This window comes from Salpingoeca rosetta (assembly GCF_000188695.1).
Source record: "Salpingoeca rosetta unplaced genomic scaffold supercont1.7, whole genome shotgun sequence".
NCBI classification, from domain to species: domain Eukaryota; class Choanoflagellata; order Craspedida; family Salpingoecidae; genus Salpingoeca; species Salpingoeca rosetta.
This window is the reverse complement of record NW_004754927.1, coordinates 542,563-557,940: the sequence shown is the minus strand read 5'-3', so window position 1 is coordinate 557,940 and position 15,378 is coordinate 542,563. Positions and strand designations below refer to the sequence as shown.

At 55.0% G+C, this 15,378-nt stretch overlaps 5 protein-coding genes across 5 annotated transcripts in view; 2 read left to right on the top strand and 3 right to left on the bottom strand.

The window, feature by feature from the left end:
- PTSG_03158 (uncharacterized protein) overlaps positions 1-208 on the top strand; it is a gene marked incomplete at both ends in the record, with an annotated part of 3,005 nt that extends 2,797 nt beyond the window's left edge. The window contains one exon of the mRNA XM_004995688.1: positions 173-208. Within this exon, the coding sequence (XP_004995745.1) occupies positions 173-208 (36 nt within the window). The remainder of the gene's footprint in view (positions 1-172) is intronic.
- A 285-nt stretch (positions 209-493) lies between these two features.
- PTSG_03157 (uncharacterized protein) lies at positions 494-2,040 on the bottom strand (the record flags this gene model as incomplete). Its single annotated transcript, XM_004995687.1, has 5 exons — positions 494-535; positions 826-951; positions 1,181-1,243; positions 1,433-1,638; positions 1,854-2,040. 5 exons carry the CDS (start codon positions 2,038-2,040, stop codon positions 494-496), a joined length of 624 nt encoding a protein of 207 aa, XP_004995744.1.
- A 960-nt stretch (positions 2,041-3,000) lies between these two features.
- PTSG_03156 (uncharacterized protein) lies at positions 3,001-4,097 on the bottom strand (the record flags this gene model as incomplete). The annotated part of the gene is made up of 4 exons (XM_004995686.1): positions 3,001-3,090; positions 3,251-3,343; positions 3,532-3,825; positions 3,999-4,097. 4 exons carry the CDS (start codon positions 4,095-4,097, stop codon positions 3,001-3,003), a joined length of 576 nt encoding a protein of 191 aa, XP_004995743.1.
- Positions 4,098-4,144: 47 nt separating this feature from the next.
- PTSG_03155 (uncharacterized protein) lies at positions 4,145-9,773 on the top strand (the record flags this gene model as incomplete). The annotated part of the gene is made up of 11 exons (XM_004995685.1): positions 4,145-4,696; positions 4,855-4,963; positions 5,138-5,193; positions 5,449-5,507; positions 5,751-5,847; positions 5,989-6,054; positions 6,214-6,305; positions 6,550-8,758; positions 9,018-9,088; positions 9,270-9,336; positions 9,702-9,773. Exons 2-11 carry the CDS (start codon positions 4,951-4,953, stop codon positions 9,771-9,773), a joined length of 2,802 nt encoding a protein of 933 aa, XP_004995742.1. The 5' UTR covers positions 4,145-4,696; positions 4,855-4,950.
- A 371-nt stretch (positions 9,774-10,144) lies between these two features.
- The window catches only part of PTSG_11973 (uncharacterized protein), a 7,739-nt gene continuing 2,505 nt past the window's right edge, over positions 10,145-15,378 (bottom strand). The window contains exons 5-10 of the mRNA XM_004995684.1: positions 15,078-15,196; positions 14,682-14,837; positions 14,091-14,430; positions 13,869-13,890; positions 13,648-13,688; positions 10,145-13,399 (exon numbers count right to left, since the gene is read on the bottom strand). Coding sequence (XP_004995741.1) covers positions 13,178-13,399; positions 13,648-13,688; positions 13,869-13,890; positions 14,091-14,430; positions 14,682-14,837; positions 15,078-15,196 — 900 coding nt within the window. The 3' untranslated portion in view covers positions 10,145-13,177. The remainder of the gene's footprint in view (positions 13,400-13,647; positions 13,689-13,868; positions 13,891-14,090; positions 14,431-14,681; positions 14,838-15,077; positions 15,197-15,378) is intronic.

Genomic DNA, 15,378 nt, shown 5'->3' with positions numbered 1-15,378 from the left:
GTTGTTGTTGTTGTTGTTGTTGTTGTTGTTGTTGTTGTTGTTGTTGTTGTTGTTGTTGTTGTTGTTGTTGTTGTTGTTGTTGTTGTTGTTGTTGTTGTTGTTGTTGTTGTTGTTGTTGTTGTTGTTGTTGCTGATGGTCTGCTGCTGCTTTGAATTACGTGTGATAGTGCAGTTGATGGTTGACCTGGCTGTGTTTGCCTTTTTGTGATCCGTTTCTTTCCTTCAACGAGTACAACACAACACATGCGAGCAAAGGAACAAGCGCATGGCAGCACCAGATGACTGCGACGCAAGCGCGGATGGCATCATGGCATAGTTCCATCATGTTGTGATAAATCTCCTTTGTGAGGGTGCCTCTCCTTGACCATCTTCGTTGTTGCGTCGTTCTCCTCGCGTCTGTGCGTCATTAACTCGCGTGCGCGTGCATGGTAATGGTCTTCGTTCACTCTCGGCTTCTTGCCAAATGCGATCCACCGATCAACTTGCGTCTCCGTCAACGCCCGCCCTGGGTGCTCAGCCGCAAGCAGATGCATGCCTGAGCATGGGGTGTGCACGCGTGTGTGAGTGAGGAAATGGTGTTCGCATCAGTTCGTATCAGTACACACACACACACACACACACACACACACACACACACACACACACACACACACACACACACACAAGTTTGCATGCGCACCATATTGAAGTGCGCTGCGAAGAAAAGCGCTGTTTGCAGTCAAGGTTGGCACGTCCAAGGCGGCTCCACAGGAGAAGATGGCCTGTCGCGAGCAAAGGAACATGCATGAGGCAAGACGCGGAATCATCTTGGCATCACACACGTACGTGCATGGCAATCGAGTGTGCACCGCCCACACGCTGATACGTGTTGCTCGGTAGGTGCACGCGCATATCCCAGTAAGTTGGTGCTGGTGTGTCCACCTTTGTTCGCCGCTTCACTTTGCCTGTCAACTGAGATTCAGGAGCAGAGGTGAATCATTATCATGTGTGTATTGTGTGTTTTGAGCAACAACAAAGACAAGTGTTTCAATGAGATGAGACGACTTGAACACACGCTCACACACATATACGCACACATACACACGCTCACACACGCTCACACGCTCACACATGCACATCCACATGCACATACACATGCACATCCATATGCACATACACACATGCCCACAATCAGACTCACTGGGAGTGCGGCCACAGATTGGGCTTTGAGGTCGCCGACAAATGAACAGCGCTCCAGCAGCACCTTGCAAACACGCAACAAATTGAGAAACAATGCAAACGCACGCGAGCAAGTCAGCATGTGAAGCGTCACCCATCACATGCACGCGCACACGCACGCACGCACACGCACGCACGCACACACACACGTCAACAAAGCATCATCACACGTGTGGTTGTTCCAAAGATCAACGAGCATATACCACAAAGCTACCTTCGCTCTTGCCCGCTCGCGGGGTCCAGCAATGGTGCGCACAATGGAGTTGAACCCGTCACGCGCTGTCTGACACACAAGCAGGTGTCGCCCCCATATGTGGGTCAACACGCCCGGCATTGCTGCCTTTTCGGCCTCTTGCTCCGCCATTTGCACCAGGAGCGGATCGCACAACGTTCGTGCAGGTGACAGCCCATAGCTCACATCTGGCACGCGCGCAGGTGTGTGTGTGTGTGTGTGTGTGTGTGTGTGTGTGTGTGTGTGTAAACATGTGTGTAAGCATGTGTGTAAGCATGTGTGCACGTAAATGCGTGGGTTAAAGTACAGTGCCGCCGAAGAAAAGCACCTCACACAGCCCATTGTCAGCACACACACACACACACGCACACACACACACACACACGCACACACACACACACACCTGATATCAAGAGCACAAGTGATGAGATGTCCAGGTTGATAAAACGTGAACGCCCGCCCTGGTTGTCCAGCCACGCTCGCACAGCTGCGGTGTAGCCCACGCATCCCTCCACGCCGGTATCCTCTGACGATTGTGGTGGCAGTGGTGGCGGTGGTGATAGGGTTGCCGCTTGGAGCAACTGGCGCATCTGTTGTGCTGCATCATCAACACGGCACGTGTCCAACGCAAGTACGCTCTCAAACAACTGCCTTGCCTCGGCATCACGACCGATTGCGTGAGTGCCTGTATTGTGCATGAAGTCGTGTGCTGCTAGACACCGCTGTGCAAGCTCCCCGCTTGGGCTCTGGGTGCATTCTTGGTGTTGTGTGTCTTGCTTGCAAGCATCACCACCCTTGGTGCTAGTTTGGTGGTGTTCTTCACACGTCGAGTCGTCACTGTCTTCCTCCTGACGCTGATATGGCACCACAGCCCCAGCAACATGCACACCAAGACCTACCCAGACATTGCAGAGGAGGGATGGAAGGGAAAGAGAGAGAGAGAGAGAGAACAAGAAAGAAGAGGGCGGTGAAAAGCGGCGTTTATTCCAGCATGGCGCTGCTTGATGGCGACCACGAACACACATACGCACACTCGCACTTGCAAAGGGCAACTGACCTTGAAGGTGCTGTTTCATCTCAGATGTGACACCGCTGGCAAAGACGGCCTGAACCGACAAAACAAAGCACAGTGCAATGCAGGACGTGTGTGTTCACGGCATTGCCACTGTATCAAACATGACCTTTGCGACCCACGCGCATACGGAAACACATTCATGTGTGCCGTATCCACGCTGACGCAGGAACACGAAAAGCGCACATGCACGCGTTTCCATCTCCTCACACGCGTATACACGCACCCACACGCGCACAACATGGGCGGACAAGAATGCAACGTACTGTGAGAGAGGGGAATGTGGACCCAACTGGACACTGCATTGCAAGGTCACGCAGCTCCTGCAGTTGTACACAGCACGCAATCAACACATGCAAGGCACGTGCACAATGGATGCGTATGAACAACCAAAAGAGTGGGCCTGGCAACGGCTGTATCTGAAGCAAGCAGCGAGACACACACAAACACACATTTCACGTGCATCCGCACTTCTTGTTCACCACATCTTTGCTACCATGATTTGATCCACGATGCTTTTCTTCTTGAAGCTTGCACGGCCCTCCCATATCAGCTGAAGTGCAATGGCCTGCAATTGTGCACATGGTGATTTGATGCCGGCGCACGAGTTAAACAACGACACGCTCGTGTGTGCCTGAGCAATCGCAGGAACATCCTGCTGCTGTTGTGAAGCGCACAACTGGCACACGCGCACGCGCACGCCTTGCATCCCCTTCACCAGCTCACACCTTCCGCGCAGTGACTTTGAACCAAGAGCGCCCTCCGTCGGCAACAATGTCCACAACGCCTCCAAGAACGCCATTCCTTGACCTGACGCGGACCTGGAAGTAGTATGAAAGTACACATCAAGTCGTGGGAACGCATGTGTGGCATGACAAGCACAACGTAAGGGCAGGCTGTGTGAGTAGAGAGCGGGTGTGTGTGTGTGTGTGTGTGTGTGGGTAGGTGTGTATGTGTGTGTGTATGTGTGTGTGTGTGCGTGTGCAAGAACAAAGCCAAAACATGGCACCTTGTGAAAAACGGCAGTCACGGCGTCGCGATGGTCTTGGACGTATGCGACAATCTGTTGCAAGTGCGGCAAGTTTGTGCTTGCCAGCTTTGCTGCTGCCAGTTGTCGTCGCTGTGTCCGCCGTTGCTCTTCCTCATTCTTCTTCCCCTCGTTCTTTGCTTCCGTTTCGTGTTGCTGAAGTTGGCACAGGTCGCCGTCTTGGCTGCTGCTGCTGCTGCTGCTGCTGCTGCTGTCATCGAAAGCACCTCGCAACCCTTGCAGGAACTCCAACTCCGCGCCCACTCGTTTCTTGAGCTGGTGTATGTGTGTGTGCGTGAGTGTGTGTGTGAGTGTGTGTGTGTGTGTGTATACGCATGTGAACATGTCACCAGTGCGCAGATTGAGCAACCCAGCCTGCGTGTGCATCCCATGATGGCACTGCCCGTTGTCTGCTCACATCACATCAACACGCCCAAACCCACACAAACCTTGTCGATGCCCTCAACATCGGTGGGGAAGCCCGTCTCAATTGCCTTCACCATCTCGCTTGCGCATGCTTCCAGTCGCTGCCTCTCCGCCTCCTCCATGGCCAAGGCGTGCTCGGTTACAGGTGCGTCACTTGTGCTTCCTTCTTGTTGCTTGTCTCTTTCTTCTTTGAGACGACTGTGTCCGGAAAACTTGTTTTCAGGTTTTGCCGCTGCGATTCCGAACAACAAGCAAGAAGCAGAAGGAAGTCGTTACAGAGGTCCTGCCAACAGCCAAAACTTTTCGGCCGGTGGTTGGTGGTGTTGGTGACTCTGGTGTTGGTGCAGTGAGCAAGATCCAAGCACCTTCGCTTCCAAGTGTGCGCGAGCAGCTCGCGACCCACAAGCAAGCAAACAAACAAACAAGCAACAAGCAAGCAAGCAACAAGTCTCACCTCTTCCCTCCCCTTCCCCAAACGCACACAGACACGACGCACACGTTCACGCATCGCATTCCTTCTTGCTGACTGACCGCGGTGTTTGTCCGTTCCTTCCGTGTGTGTGTATGAGTGTGTATTTCGCTCCCACGCACGACATCACCACGTCCGCCCTCGATCTTCTCCCTCAGCCACCGCCAACTCACCGCAGCGAGCAGCCAGCTGTGTCGCATCTCAGCAGACCCCCCTGCCTCGCCCCCATCCCTTGCACGCAGAGACGCCCAGGTGCGCCATGCATGTGTGTGTGTGCATGTACCAACTTGTCCGTGCGTACACTTGCCATCCGACTCATTGCCATCCAACACACCGGTGGATTGCTCTGCTTCGTTTGTACAACGCTCACCCCGTTCTCCATCCCTTTTCTTGGCTTCCATCCAACGCAGGTGCGTTGCCACGTCAACAGCAAGCAAGCAAGCACCTTCAAAGGTTTCCGGCTTATTGCTCGACCCAGACCAACATCAAGCTCGTGACCCGTCGGCATGGCAGATGAAGGTAAAGGCGGCCTGCTACCGCCTTTGGAGGAGCAAGAGTTGTGACCCTTTGGTGGCTGGTAGCCACGCTCGGTTGTGTCCTCGTTGTTTCTCCTCACCACACACACACACATACACTCACGTTCAAACACATTCACATTCAATGAAATGACCTCTTGTGCATCAACCATTGCAGCTTTCTACATCCACGTTCACTTCCCGGACGATCTCGGCAGCCCACGCATGTGTCGGGTGCGTCCTCACTGCCTGTGTGTGTGCGTGTGCGTGTGCGTGTGCGTGTGCGTGTGCGTGTGCGTGTGCGTGTGCGTGTGTGTGTGTGTGTGTGTGTGTGTGTGTGTGTGTGTGTGTGTGTGTGTGTGTGTCTTGCCGTTCCTCCTAGACTGCCCCTCCCCTTGCTTCCACACACACACACACACATGCACCCACTCACTAGCTTTGTTTCTCACCAACACAACTTGTGCATGCTTCGCCTGTCGTTATCTACAGGCGTGGAACCCGAAACAGACGGTGCGCGAGGTTGTGCAACCCATGGCAGCAAGCTTCAAGTGAGTGGAGGTCTGGTCCTCACACATTGGGTCCATTGCGCGCGAACGCACATGGACACAAACATGGTTACACGTTTGCCTCTCTCTCGCTCACACACACACACACACTCACTCACACACACTCACTCTCTCTCGCACACACACACACACACTCACTCACTCACTCACTTCAAACACACACACATACACTCACACACTCTCTCTCAATGACACGTATGCGCATGCGCGCCGGGCCACGACCAGGGTTGACTTGAACGAGTGCTCTGTGTTCCTGTTCTACTCTGGAGTCCCCATTGAGTGGAAGGACGAGGTTGGACACGTGCAGTTTGAGGAGATCCAGGTATGGGCATCCCGCACTTCCTTCTTTACTCGGCCTTCCCCCATTCCTTCTCGCACACGTGCTGTTTCTTGCCTTCGTTTCCACACACGCCATCACAACGGCTCAGCTCACATTGACGCTCCTGCACTCCATCGCAACCAGATTGCCTACTCCGACTCGCCGCCACCCAAGGGTGTACCTGGCATTCACATTCTGCGGCGCAAGGAGGTATGCTGTGAGTGCGTGTGTGTGTCTATGTGTCTGCATGTGTGTCTGTGTGTGTACGTGCCTGCAATGACATGTGAGTATCTGCGAATGACGTTTCTCATCTCTACCACCACCACCACCACCCCTCCTGCCAACACACACACACACATACACACACAGGCAATCAGTCTGCTTGAACGCCACAAGAACGACAGCGGCTGCTACATGGTTCGCCCGAGCGAAAGCAGCTCATGCTACGTCCTTTCCGTCATGTACGTCACACTGTACGCTTCGTGCATGTGCAGCGTATGTACCTGGTGTTGCTATTGCAAGTGCTTTTGTTCTTGGAGCTCAATTTCAACCACAAGACCTCAACACCATGCAAGCGCATTCGTGCCCCTCCCCCCTAACATGCATCCACACACACACACACACACACACACACACACACACACACACACACACACACACACACACACACACACACTCACATGAACGCATGTTGGTCATGTGCAGTGGCAGAGGCGAAGTGAAGCATTTTCGCATCATCGCCAGTTACGGCCCGCAGTCTGTGCCGACGTTTCAGATCAGCAATCGTGTCTTCTCGCGCCTGACAGAGCTGATCACCTTCTACCGAACAAAGCCGCTCGTGTGCAAGGCAACAGGCACCACCATCCTCCTCACCCACCCGCTCACGGACAGACGCATCAGCAAGCGCCGCCGCAAGCAGCCGCACATGAGTGAACACGGTGCAGTGTCTCCAGCACCTCCACAACATCACCATCAGCAACACTGCCAGCAGCAGCAGCAGCAGTCCCCCGCGCCACTTCCGCGCGGGCGCTCCCCAAGAACCCCAACAAGTGGCAGCAGCGGTAACTTAGCAGGCGTGCGTGTGACCACACCGCCTCCACCTCACTCGCGGCGAACGCACAGCGCAACACCGCCGCCGCCGCCAGCCATGCTTGAGGATGCGTGCTACGACAACATGTTGCAAGGCAAGGCAGTGCATTCGCCAAGCCCCGGCCGACGCACGCCAGAACTGCCTGCGCACTGGCACAAGGCGTTCTCTCCGGAGCACAACAACCAGCCCTACTACTACAACGACCGCACACACGAAACCACGTTTGTGCCACCTGTGCCACCGCGCCACACAAAACCTTCAAGGCGATACGAGCGACCCATCTCGGCCCGCACACGACCAGCCCCCACCACACCCACAGAGATCCACCACCACCACCAACAACAACACCAACACCAACACCAACACCAACACCAACACCAACACCAACAGAACCACCAGCAGCAGCAGCAGCAGCGGTGCGATTCCCTCGGCCAATATCATCCGCAAGAGGACCGACACCACACGAGCAACCACGAGCAATTTGACGCGCACGAGCAGGAACAGCGCGTGCGCAGTCGTTCGCATGGTGAGCGCCGCCAGTATTCGCCAGGGCGGGACGCAACGCCTTGCTCCTCCGCTGTCACGTCGTACAACGCGAGCGGCAGGTCGACAGGCCAATTCGGTACCAACACCACCAGCAAGACCAACAAGGACGGCAGGGTCATGTACGTGTGGTGTGCGCTGACCACTGACCTGATTGACGATGCCACCGGCGCTGTGTGTCGCGAGGTGTACTACTACAACCGCATCACGCGCGAGAGCGTGTGGGAGAAGCCGCTCGACTACCCAGGCGACGCCCTCGTGCGTCGTGGCAGCAAATACGTGCGGCTGCCGCGTGAGAGGGTGCAGCACCACATGCGCACACGACGGCGATCAAGCAGCAGCCACCCCACGGACGGCTGCCACCCCACGACAGGCTGCGCGCCGGATGACATGAGCAGTGGCGGTAGCTACACCAGCAGCGACACCAGCAGCAGCAGCAGCAGCAGCAACAGCAGCAGCAGTGGCAGCAGTCACAGCAGCAGCAACAGCAGCAGCAGTCACAGCAGCAACAACAGCAGCGACACCAGCAGCAGTCACAGCAATAGCAGCAGCAGCGGTAGCAGCAGCAGTCACAGCAATAGCAGCAGCAGCGGCAGCAGCAGCGTGCGTGTGACCGGCGACGGTGTTGCTGGCCATCGAGGTGGTGGCGTCAGAACAACCCGTCCTGAAGGCAAGTCCGCACCAGCAACATTCAACATTATTGATGCAGGCCACGCAGGCCATATGCTGAGACAGCAAGAGCAGCAGCACCGCGACCACAGCGCTGACACGCCGCAGCCTGGCGAAGGCGGTAATGCCGGTGACGGTGTGTCGAGCCTCACAGCAGCGTTGGCGTGGACGCATGTGGGCGATGACCAAGCGCAGATTATGGCAAGTGCACAGGCAGCAAAGGCATCGTCGTCAAGCCCGCAGTCGCAAACAACAACGCTGTCGACGCTGGCGTCTTCATCGTCACGGCACTCCAGTCTGCGCACCGTGCAATCCGTGGCGGATGATGATGGGCCAATGCCGCTCGGAGCGGAAGCAGCACATCGCGCAGAGAATACTGACCAGTGCTCACAAGCAGATGGCGCAGGCATGATCGTTGGTGGTGGCAGCAGTACCAACGGCGATGATGACAATGAGAGCGCAGACTCCCTGTGTGGAGATGTTGGTACCGCGATTGTGGAGGATGAATCCGATACAACGCTTGATGCCCTGTTTCCATTGCCACCACCGCCTCCGCCGGCTCCACCAATGCACAACTCACCCGCCAAGCCGCCAGCATGCCGTCCCACGCAGGTGTGTGTTTGCATATGTTTGTGTGTATGCATGTGTGTGTGTCTGTGTCTGTGTTTGTGTTTGGCTGCGTGTGTGTGTCTGTGTTTGTCTCTCTCTCCCCCTTTGAGTGTGTATGTATGTGTGTGCTCTCTCAGTCTATTTCGTGTGCCAGCACACCTATGCATGTGGGTGTGCTCAAGCGTTTTTGCGTGTACAGGCGTGTTTGCGCTTTCTTGTTCTCAACTGCAACATTGTGCGTGTTGTGCACCGTGTTGCTTAGACTGGCCAGCCAGTGCTGATGCACAATCTCGAAGACCAGCTCCGCAACGCTGCGAGCGCCCTGAAGTCGATGTACGAAAGCATACACTCGCATGTGTGCTGCGTCGTTTGCCTTTTGCCACTCTCTTGATCCATCCATCAATACCTGCAAGTCTGTGCATTTGAATGCATGCAGAACTTCCACTCGGAAAACTGATATCTGCTTGTCAACACATGCGTGTGACAACTGCGGTCTTGCCATTTTGCTATTCAGTCCGTCCACGCCACCAGAGAAAGAAATGAAAGGCCGTCTTCCAGCGCCGGGTCGACGCGGTGATTCGGTGCGTTTCGCTTGGAGGCAGTGTGTGTGTGTGTGTGTGTGTGTGTGTGTGTGTGTGTGTGTGTGTGTGGTCCGCTCTCGTGTGCTTCACGACTTACTCCCTGTCGATGGGTGCTGTCATTTATTCACATGCATACGTCCACACGTACACATGCACAGCTTGCATCTGCCATCCACAGAGCAATCGCCAACCGAAGAGGCGCCTTTGCAACTTCTGAGGTTTGTAATTTTGCCTTCAAACTTGACATGGAGGGTGGGGCACATTGTTTTTGGTGTCAACCGTCATAATTTGTTGATGTGCTGCTGCCCCTGACATGGCCCATCACTGACTCCACTCCCCTCCCCCGTTTCCCGTCTTGTATCCAGGATGAAGCTGAGGATGACAGCAGTGATGATTCCTCCGATTACGAGTGGGGCTACGACTCAGATACCAACTGACGTGATGCAATGCGGTTTTTTTTTGTTGCACGAACTGGCAGCCGCCCGCGATTGTGCTTGTCATGTGACTGCACACACGCTCACACGTGAAGCTGTGCATGCATTGTTGTCTCTCCTACTATTTCTCTGCGCATGTGTGCGTGCGTGTGCATGTTGTTATGTTACCTTTCTTGGTGGTGTTGCCTACGGTGTGACACAGGCGGCCGTCCGTGTGTGTGTGCGTGTGTGTGTGTGTGTTGTTTTTGTTGTTGTGGTGGTGCTGGAGGTGGTTATGTTTGCTGTCAATGCGACTGGTAGCAGTTGACCAACACAATAGAGCCCAATGCAAAGTCAACAAGACCAACATCTTTGGGAACTGTTGTGATTGCTTCGTTTGACGCGGTGTATCTGTGGGGCCACGCTGTTCATTCATGTGTAACAGAAACAATGCCTATGTTCGAAACAGTTTGCCGAGGCGTGGCTGACGAATACAGGCATGCACACGTACCACGCGCACATCCACGCCAAGGCATGCACGCTGACACACACACACACGCACATACGCACGCACGCAAGCAAATACAGCAGGTATAAGCGAGGACAAGGTATGAAGGCAGCGCATAGCCACGCTGGGAACACAACACAACAACAGGCGAATGAATGACTTAATATGTAGTCGTGGAAGGCTAAGTAATCAGTCATCAGCGTAGGGGTGGGAAAGGATACAAACAGTGATCTGAAGAGGAAGACACTAACAAAACGCAACAACAAAACAACAAAACAACAACAACCACCCACACCAAGCAACACAGCCGGAACAGCCGACTGTGGCGAGTACAGCCAGGAACACGAAGACGTGATCCCCATGATGGGAAGCAACAGCGGACAGTTACAGCAGAGGAGCGCCTACGGTACAAATGGAAGCAGGGCAATAAACGCTTCAATGATGACATGCCATGGGCAGGAACATGGGAAGGAGGACAACCGTCTCGCGCCGTCATAGCAGCTGAGAACAATACGAAGAAGAAGAGAGGATCGCGCACACTCACACGCACGAACACAGATCACTAGTACAAGTGGTACGGTCGTTCAGGGAAGGGGGGGGGGAACGGGGGCATCAGCTCTTTCTCGATTCAAACACGCGCATGTTAGTCCGAAAAGCAAGAACAAGCAGGCCGAATACAGCGAGGGACACAAGTGAAAAGGGTGATAGCGGTAGGGGAGGATCGTGTCGAAATAATGGCAGGCCAAAGGAGTGGAAGACCAAGCCTGCTGTTTGATTAACAGACAAGGGGGTGGGGGTTTAAAACAGCGGCAGCTGTGACTGTGGCTGTTCAGGCGGAGCTTGCGGGCGGCGAGTTGAAGTCAGCTGGAGACTCCACGTGTGCTTGCAAGCCGCTGTCAAGTGACGTCGCGACGGAGGTAGAGGTGGCAGCGGTGGCGGTGGCGGTGGCAGGCGGCGAGTGGAGGGGTGGTGAGGGCTCGTTGGAGCCAGAGACGTCCAGGTCGAGCGGAGAGTACATGACATTCTGTTTGTTGCCCAACAGCGAGTGAGACAAAGCACGACTCTTTGGTTTGTGTTGTTTTGTGGCGAAAACAGCAACGCAAGGACGAGGTGGCGAGGAGATGAAGATGTGGAGATGTGGAGATGTGGCAGTAGTTGTTGTTGCGTGGTGGGGGGGAGGGGTTGTAGTTGATGATGATGATGAAGATGATGATGATGGTGGTGGAGCGAGGAGTGGGCCCGCGTACATGCATGCAGAGTGGTTGGGAGAAAAGGTGGGAGCAATCAAACAATGGGCAGCATGAAAGGGTGGCAGGGATACAGAGAGAGCGGGAAGACGGGAGGGGCCAAGTGGTGGTGAGATGACAAAGAAGCGACAGATGCGAAAGGTAACGGTTGTCCTCACAGTCGGTAAACAAACACGAAAACCCAGCAAAGAGCGGGTGTCAATTAAGACATGTGAAATGACAGCTTGAGTTGCTCACAACAGCAACATCACATTAAGGGGATTTGACATCCAGGTGTATCGTTAAGGGGAGCCAAAGAACAGAAGCACGAAAGAGAAGGGACGTGAAAAGGATACGGTCACCAACATGGGCGACGAATGCACATACAAGCTACTGGGCCTGCTGATGACATGGGCGAAGTGTCATTAAGGTGACAACGACAAGGCGATCCGGCGCTGTGACGTGACAGCGCCGCGACCGCGAACGAACAGCAAAAAAAAAACAACAACAAAAGAAGACAGGCACACAGACAGCGGAAGAGACGAACACAACCGAAAATAAAAGGGGGGGGGCGGGTCAATGCAACTGTGATTTCATATATGGGAGAAGGTGCCGAAGTTGTTGATGAAGTGATGATGGTGGGAGGGATGGTAGATGGTATGGTGGTGGTGGTGGTGGTGGTGGTGGATGTTGCGGTGGGACCGCCATGAACTGATGTGTAAACACAAAACAAACCGAGTGGTGTACAATGAAGAAGAAGACGCAGAGGGGGTGTGAAGGAGGAATGCAAGCGGGGGACCACCGTCCGCGCACGCCGTGCACAGTGTACACATTGTAGTGGCGGCGGATGGATGTGTTGTGTTTGGAGAAAAACGCAACACGGACGCACACGATTACGGCTGGCTACACCAGTGGTTAGCGCTGCGTGGTGTGCTTGCGCGGTTGGGCCACGCAGCTTGCACCCAATAGCAAGTCAATGCGCCCCTCACACATGTGTGCTGGGATCGCTAGATATCGACGACGGAGAGAGAGGGAGGGGGGGGGTTCCAGGGGACGGAGGTATGGGCAAGGCAGTAATGCGCAGTGCAGCTGTGTGGAGGGGTGAAGAAAACCCGCACACAATGGCAAAAGGTGTGGAACAGCGTGCATGACCAATGAACAAACGTTGCGACACATTGAAGGTATGTCACAGGCACGCGGAAAACACAATTGATCCACACACGTGATTGGAGAAAGGAAGCTGGACATTCGCTGTGTTGTGTGCAACCCCACTTGGAAAAAAAAATTGGCACAAAAAGTGCGCACCTTGCATTTGGAAGGTGGTTTGGCTTTGGGGGGGGGTGAAACAAGGCACAACACACGCGTGTGCACATGCACGCACAGCGAATGGGCTGGAACACGAACAGCGAGGACACCGAAATGGGAAGAAGTAATGATACTGGAAAGAGGGGAATGAGGCAGAAGGATAGTGGTTGGGCCACGAAGGAGAAAAAGGGTGGGGAGACAGGGGCCAAAGGGTGGAGAGGAAGGGGGGGAGGGGAAGTACTTTTTTGCATGCATGTACTTGGGCAGGTAGGGAAGCAAGAGGGGCCAGCAGATAGGGGCGCGCAAGTTGCCATTGGGTTCGCAGGGATGATGGTGGTGGTGTGGTGGTAATGTCGTGGAAAAACGTGTATGCGTGTTGTGTTGGAAGATTACAAGCTTACCTGTCCCATGGTGGTTGGCGGCGTGAGCGCTGTGAAGTCGACATCGCCACCGACGTGCTGTGCGTGCGCCGTTTCGTCCCCAGCTGCCGCCCACAGGCTGTGGAGAAGGCTCGGGTCAAATCCGCTCTGGGCAAGGCGGTCACGCTGCAGCTGCAGCCGCGCGTCGTTGCTCGTCAGCTCCGGACCAACAATGTTCTCGACGTCCGCCAGCTGCGGTTGGTGTGTGTGTGTGTGTGTGTGTGTGTGTGTGTGTGTGTGTGTGTGTGTGTGCAAGTGTGTGTGTGTTGCAAATGTCGTCGTTGTTGTTGCGCGAAAGCAAGAAAGAGGAATAAGCAGCGTGAGAAAAGTAGCATGAGAGAAGCAGGTAGGCGGGTGAGGACAACACGATGGCTTGTCGGGTGAATGTACAGTACAGCAGCGGCAATGGGAACAGGCACAGAGGGAACAGGCGCACTTACGCGCTCGCTGTTGGAGAGGTCCACCAAACGGTCATGGATGGCTGCAATGTGCAAATTGCGTGATGATGAAAACACACGGCGCAACAAGCGGCGCAAAGAGTGTGCGTCAGGACGAATAAGCATTGGAAACCAAAGCAGCACGAGGCATGACCGCATCAAGCAAGCACGTGCACAAACACAGGGCGGGAAATGGGCACACAAGCATCCTCCCAAACACCTACTTGGTTGGTACACTGGAAGAGTCTACAGACATACAAGATGTAGGCGATGTGACAGTGCAAGCAAGGAACAGAAATGAGGTGAGGCTCAGCACACATGGATGACAGGCTTTTTTGGGGGGGGGGAGGAGGACATTGCCTGTGGTGCAAAGCGAGTGTCACCGTGCCGGACAACAATGATGTGTGCCGTCATGCAGCAAAACAAGAGCGCACGCGCTATCGCACCTGGCCGTTGCTGGCTGGCGCGAGCTGCGACAGTCCCTGTGGCGCCGTCGTGGTTGCCGCCATTGTCGCAGTCGGCATCATGCCAACAGTCGTCGTCGGGATACTTGCCGGCATGGCTGTGCTTGCCGGCATGGCTGTGCTTGCCGGCATGGCTGTGCTTGCCGGCATGGTAGTGCTTGCAGGCATGGTGGCGGCGACGGCTGAAGAGACGGCTGCTTGTGCGGCAGCGAGGGCGTCGGCAGCCGAAACAGATCCTGGTACGAGCGGAACATCGTCGAGCGACGCAATCCCGTCCGCATCCAGTTCGTCCTCGGCATCCCACAGCGGCTCCAGCGCAAGCCTGATACATGCGTGTATGTGTGCGTGTGTGTGAGCGGGATGTGTGTGTGTGCGCGCGAGATGTGTGTGTTACAGGTGTGCGTGTATGTTACATGTGTATGTTACATGTGTGTGTGCGCGCGTGTTTGCACCATGTGTGGGTGACACAATACCATCAGCACCAAACAAGGTGGGATAGCCAAACGACGACTTCAACCCACACAAGACACGCCAGCCTGAACAGCAACGCAAGGGGGGGAGGTGTACACTCACGTCTTTGCGCGCTTTGCTGCGGGGCCGTTGATGGTCTGTGGCTGCTGGTGCTGCACGACGCGGGAGAGGAACATCATAATCTTGGAGATCATGCGTTGCTGGTGCTCGTGCTTGTGTCGCAGCTGCGTCACTTCCTGCCACAGTGCCGTGTTTTGCCTAAAAATGGGAGGAGGAGGAGGAGGAGGGCGAGCCGTGCAGAGGGCAAAGGTAGGGTGTGAGAGTGCATGTGTGCATGTGTGCATATGTGCATGTGTGGTGAGAACGGAGTTTGGACAGCGAATAATGATAGGGATGTCATCGTACGAAAACCCATGCACAGAAAGCAACCCTCACCTCGGCCCCCTCCCCTCTTTCTTAACCAACAGCAAAGGCACACGGTACAACGCGCATGATTACCTCTGCATGTCCTGGAACTTTGTTGTGAGGACAGCCTGGTCATCCTTCATTGCGCTGAGGTCGTGCATGACGGTGTCCACATCCTTGCGCGCCATCTTGCGTCGCGTCGCGCTGCCCTCCTGCACAATGGAGATGGCCACGGGTATCGTGCATATTGAGGTGATGAGCATGGCGGGTTGTGGCGGCGGGTTGTGGTGGTGAGTGCCAAGAAGGTGCGGCGTGTGTGTGTGTGTGTGTGTGTGTGTGTGTGTGTGTGTGTGTGTGTGTGTGTAGTAGAGCGAAACTTGTTCTATACTCTCAT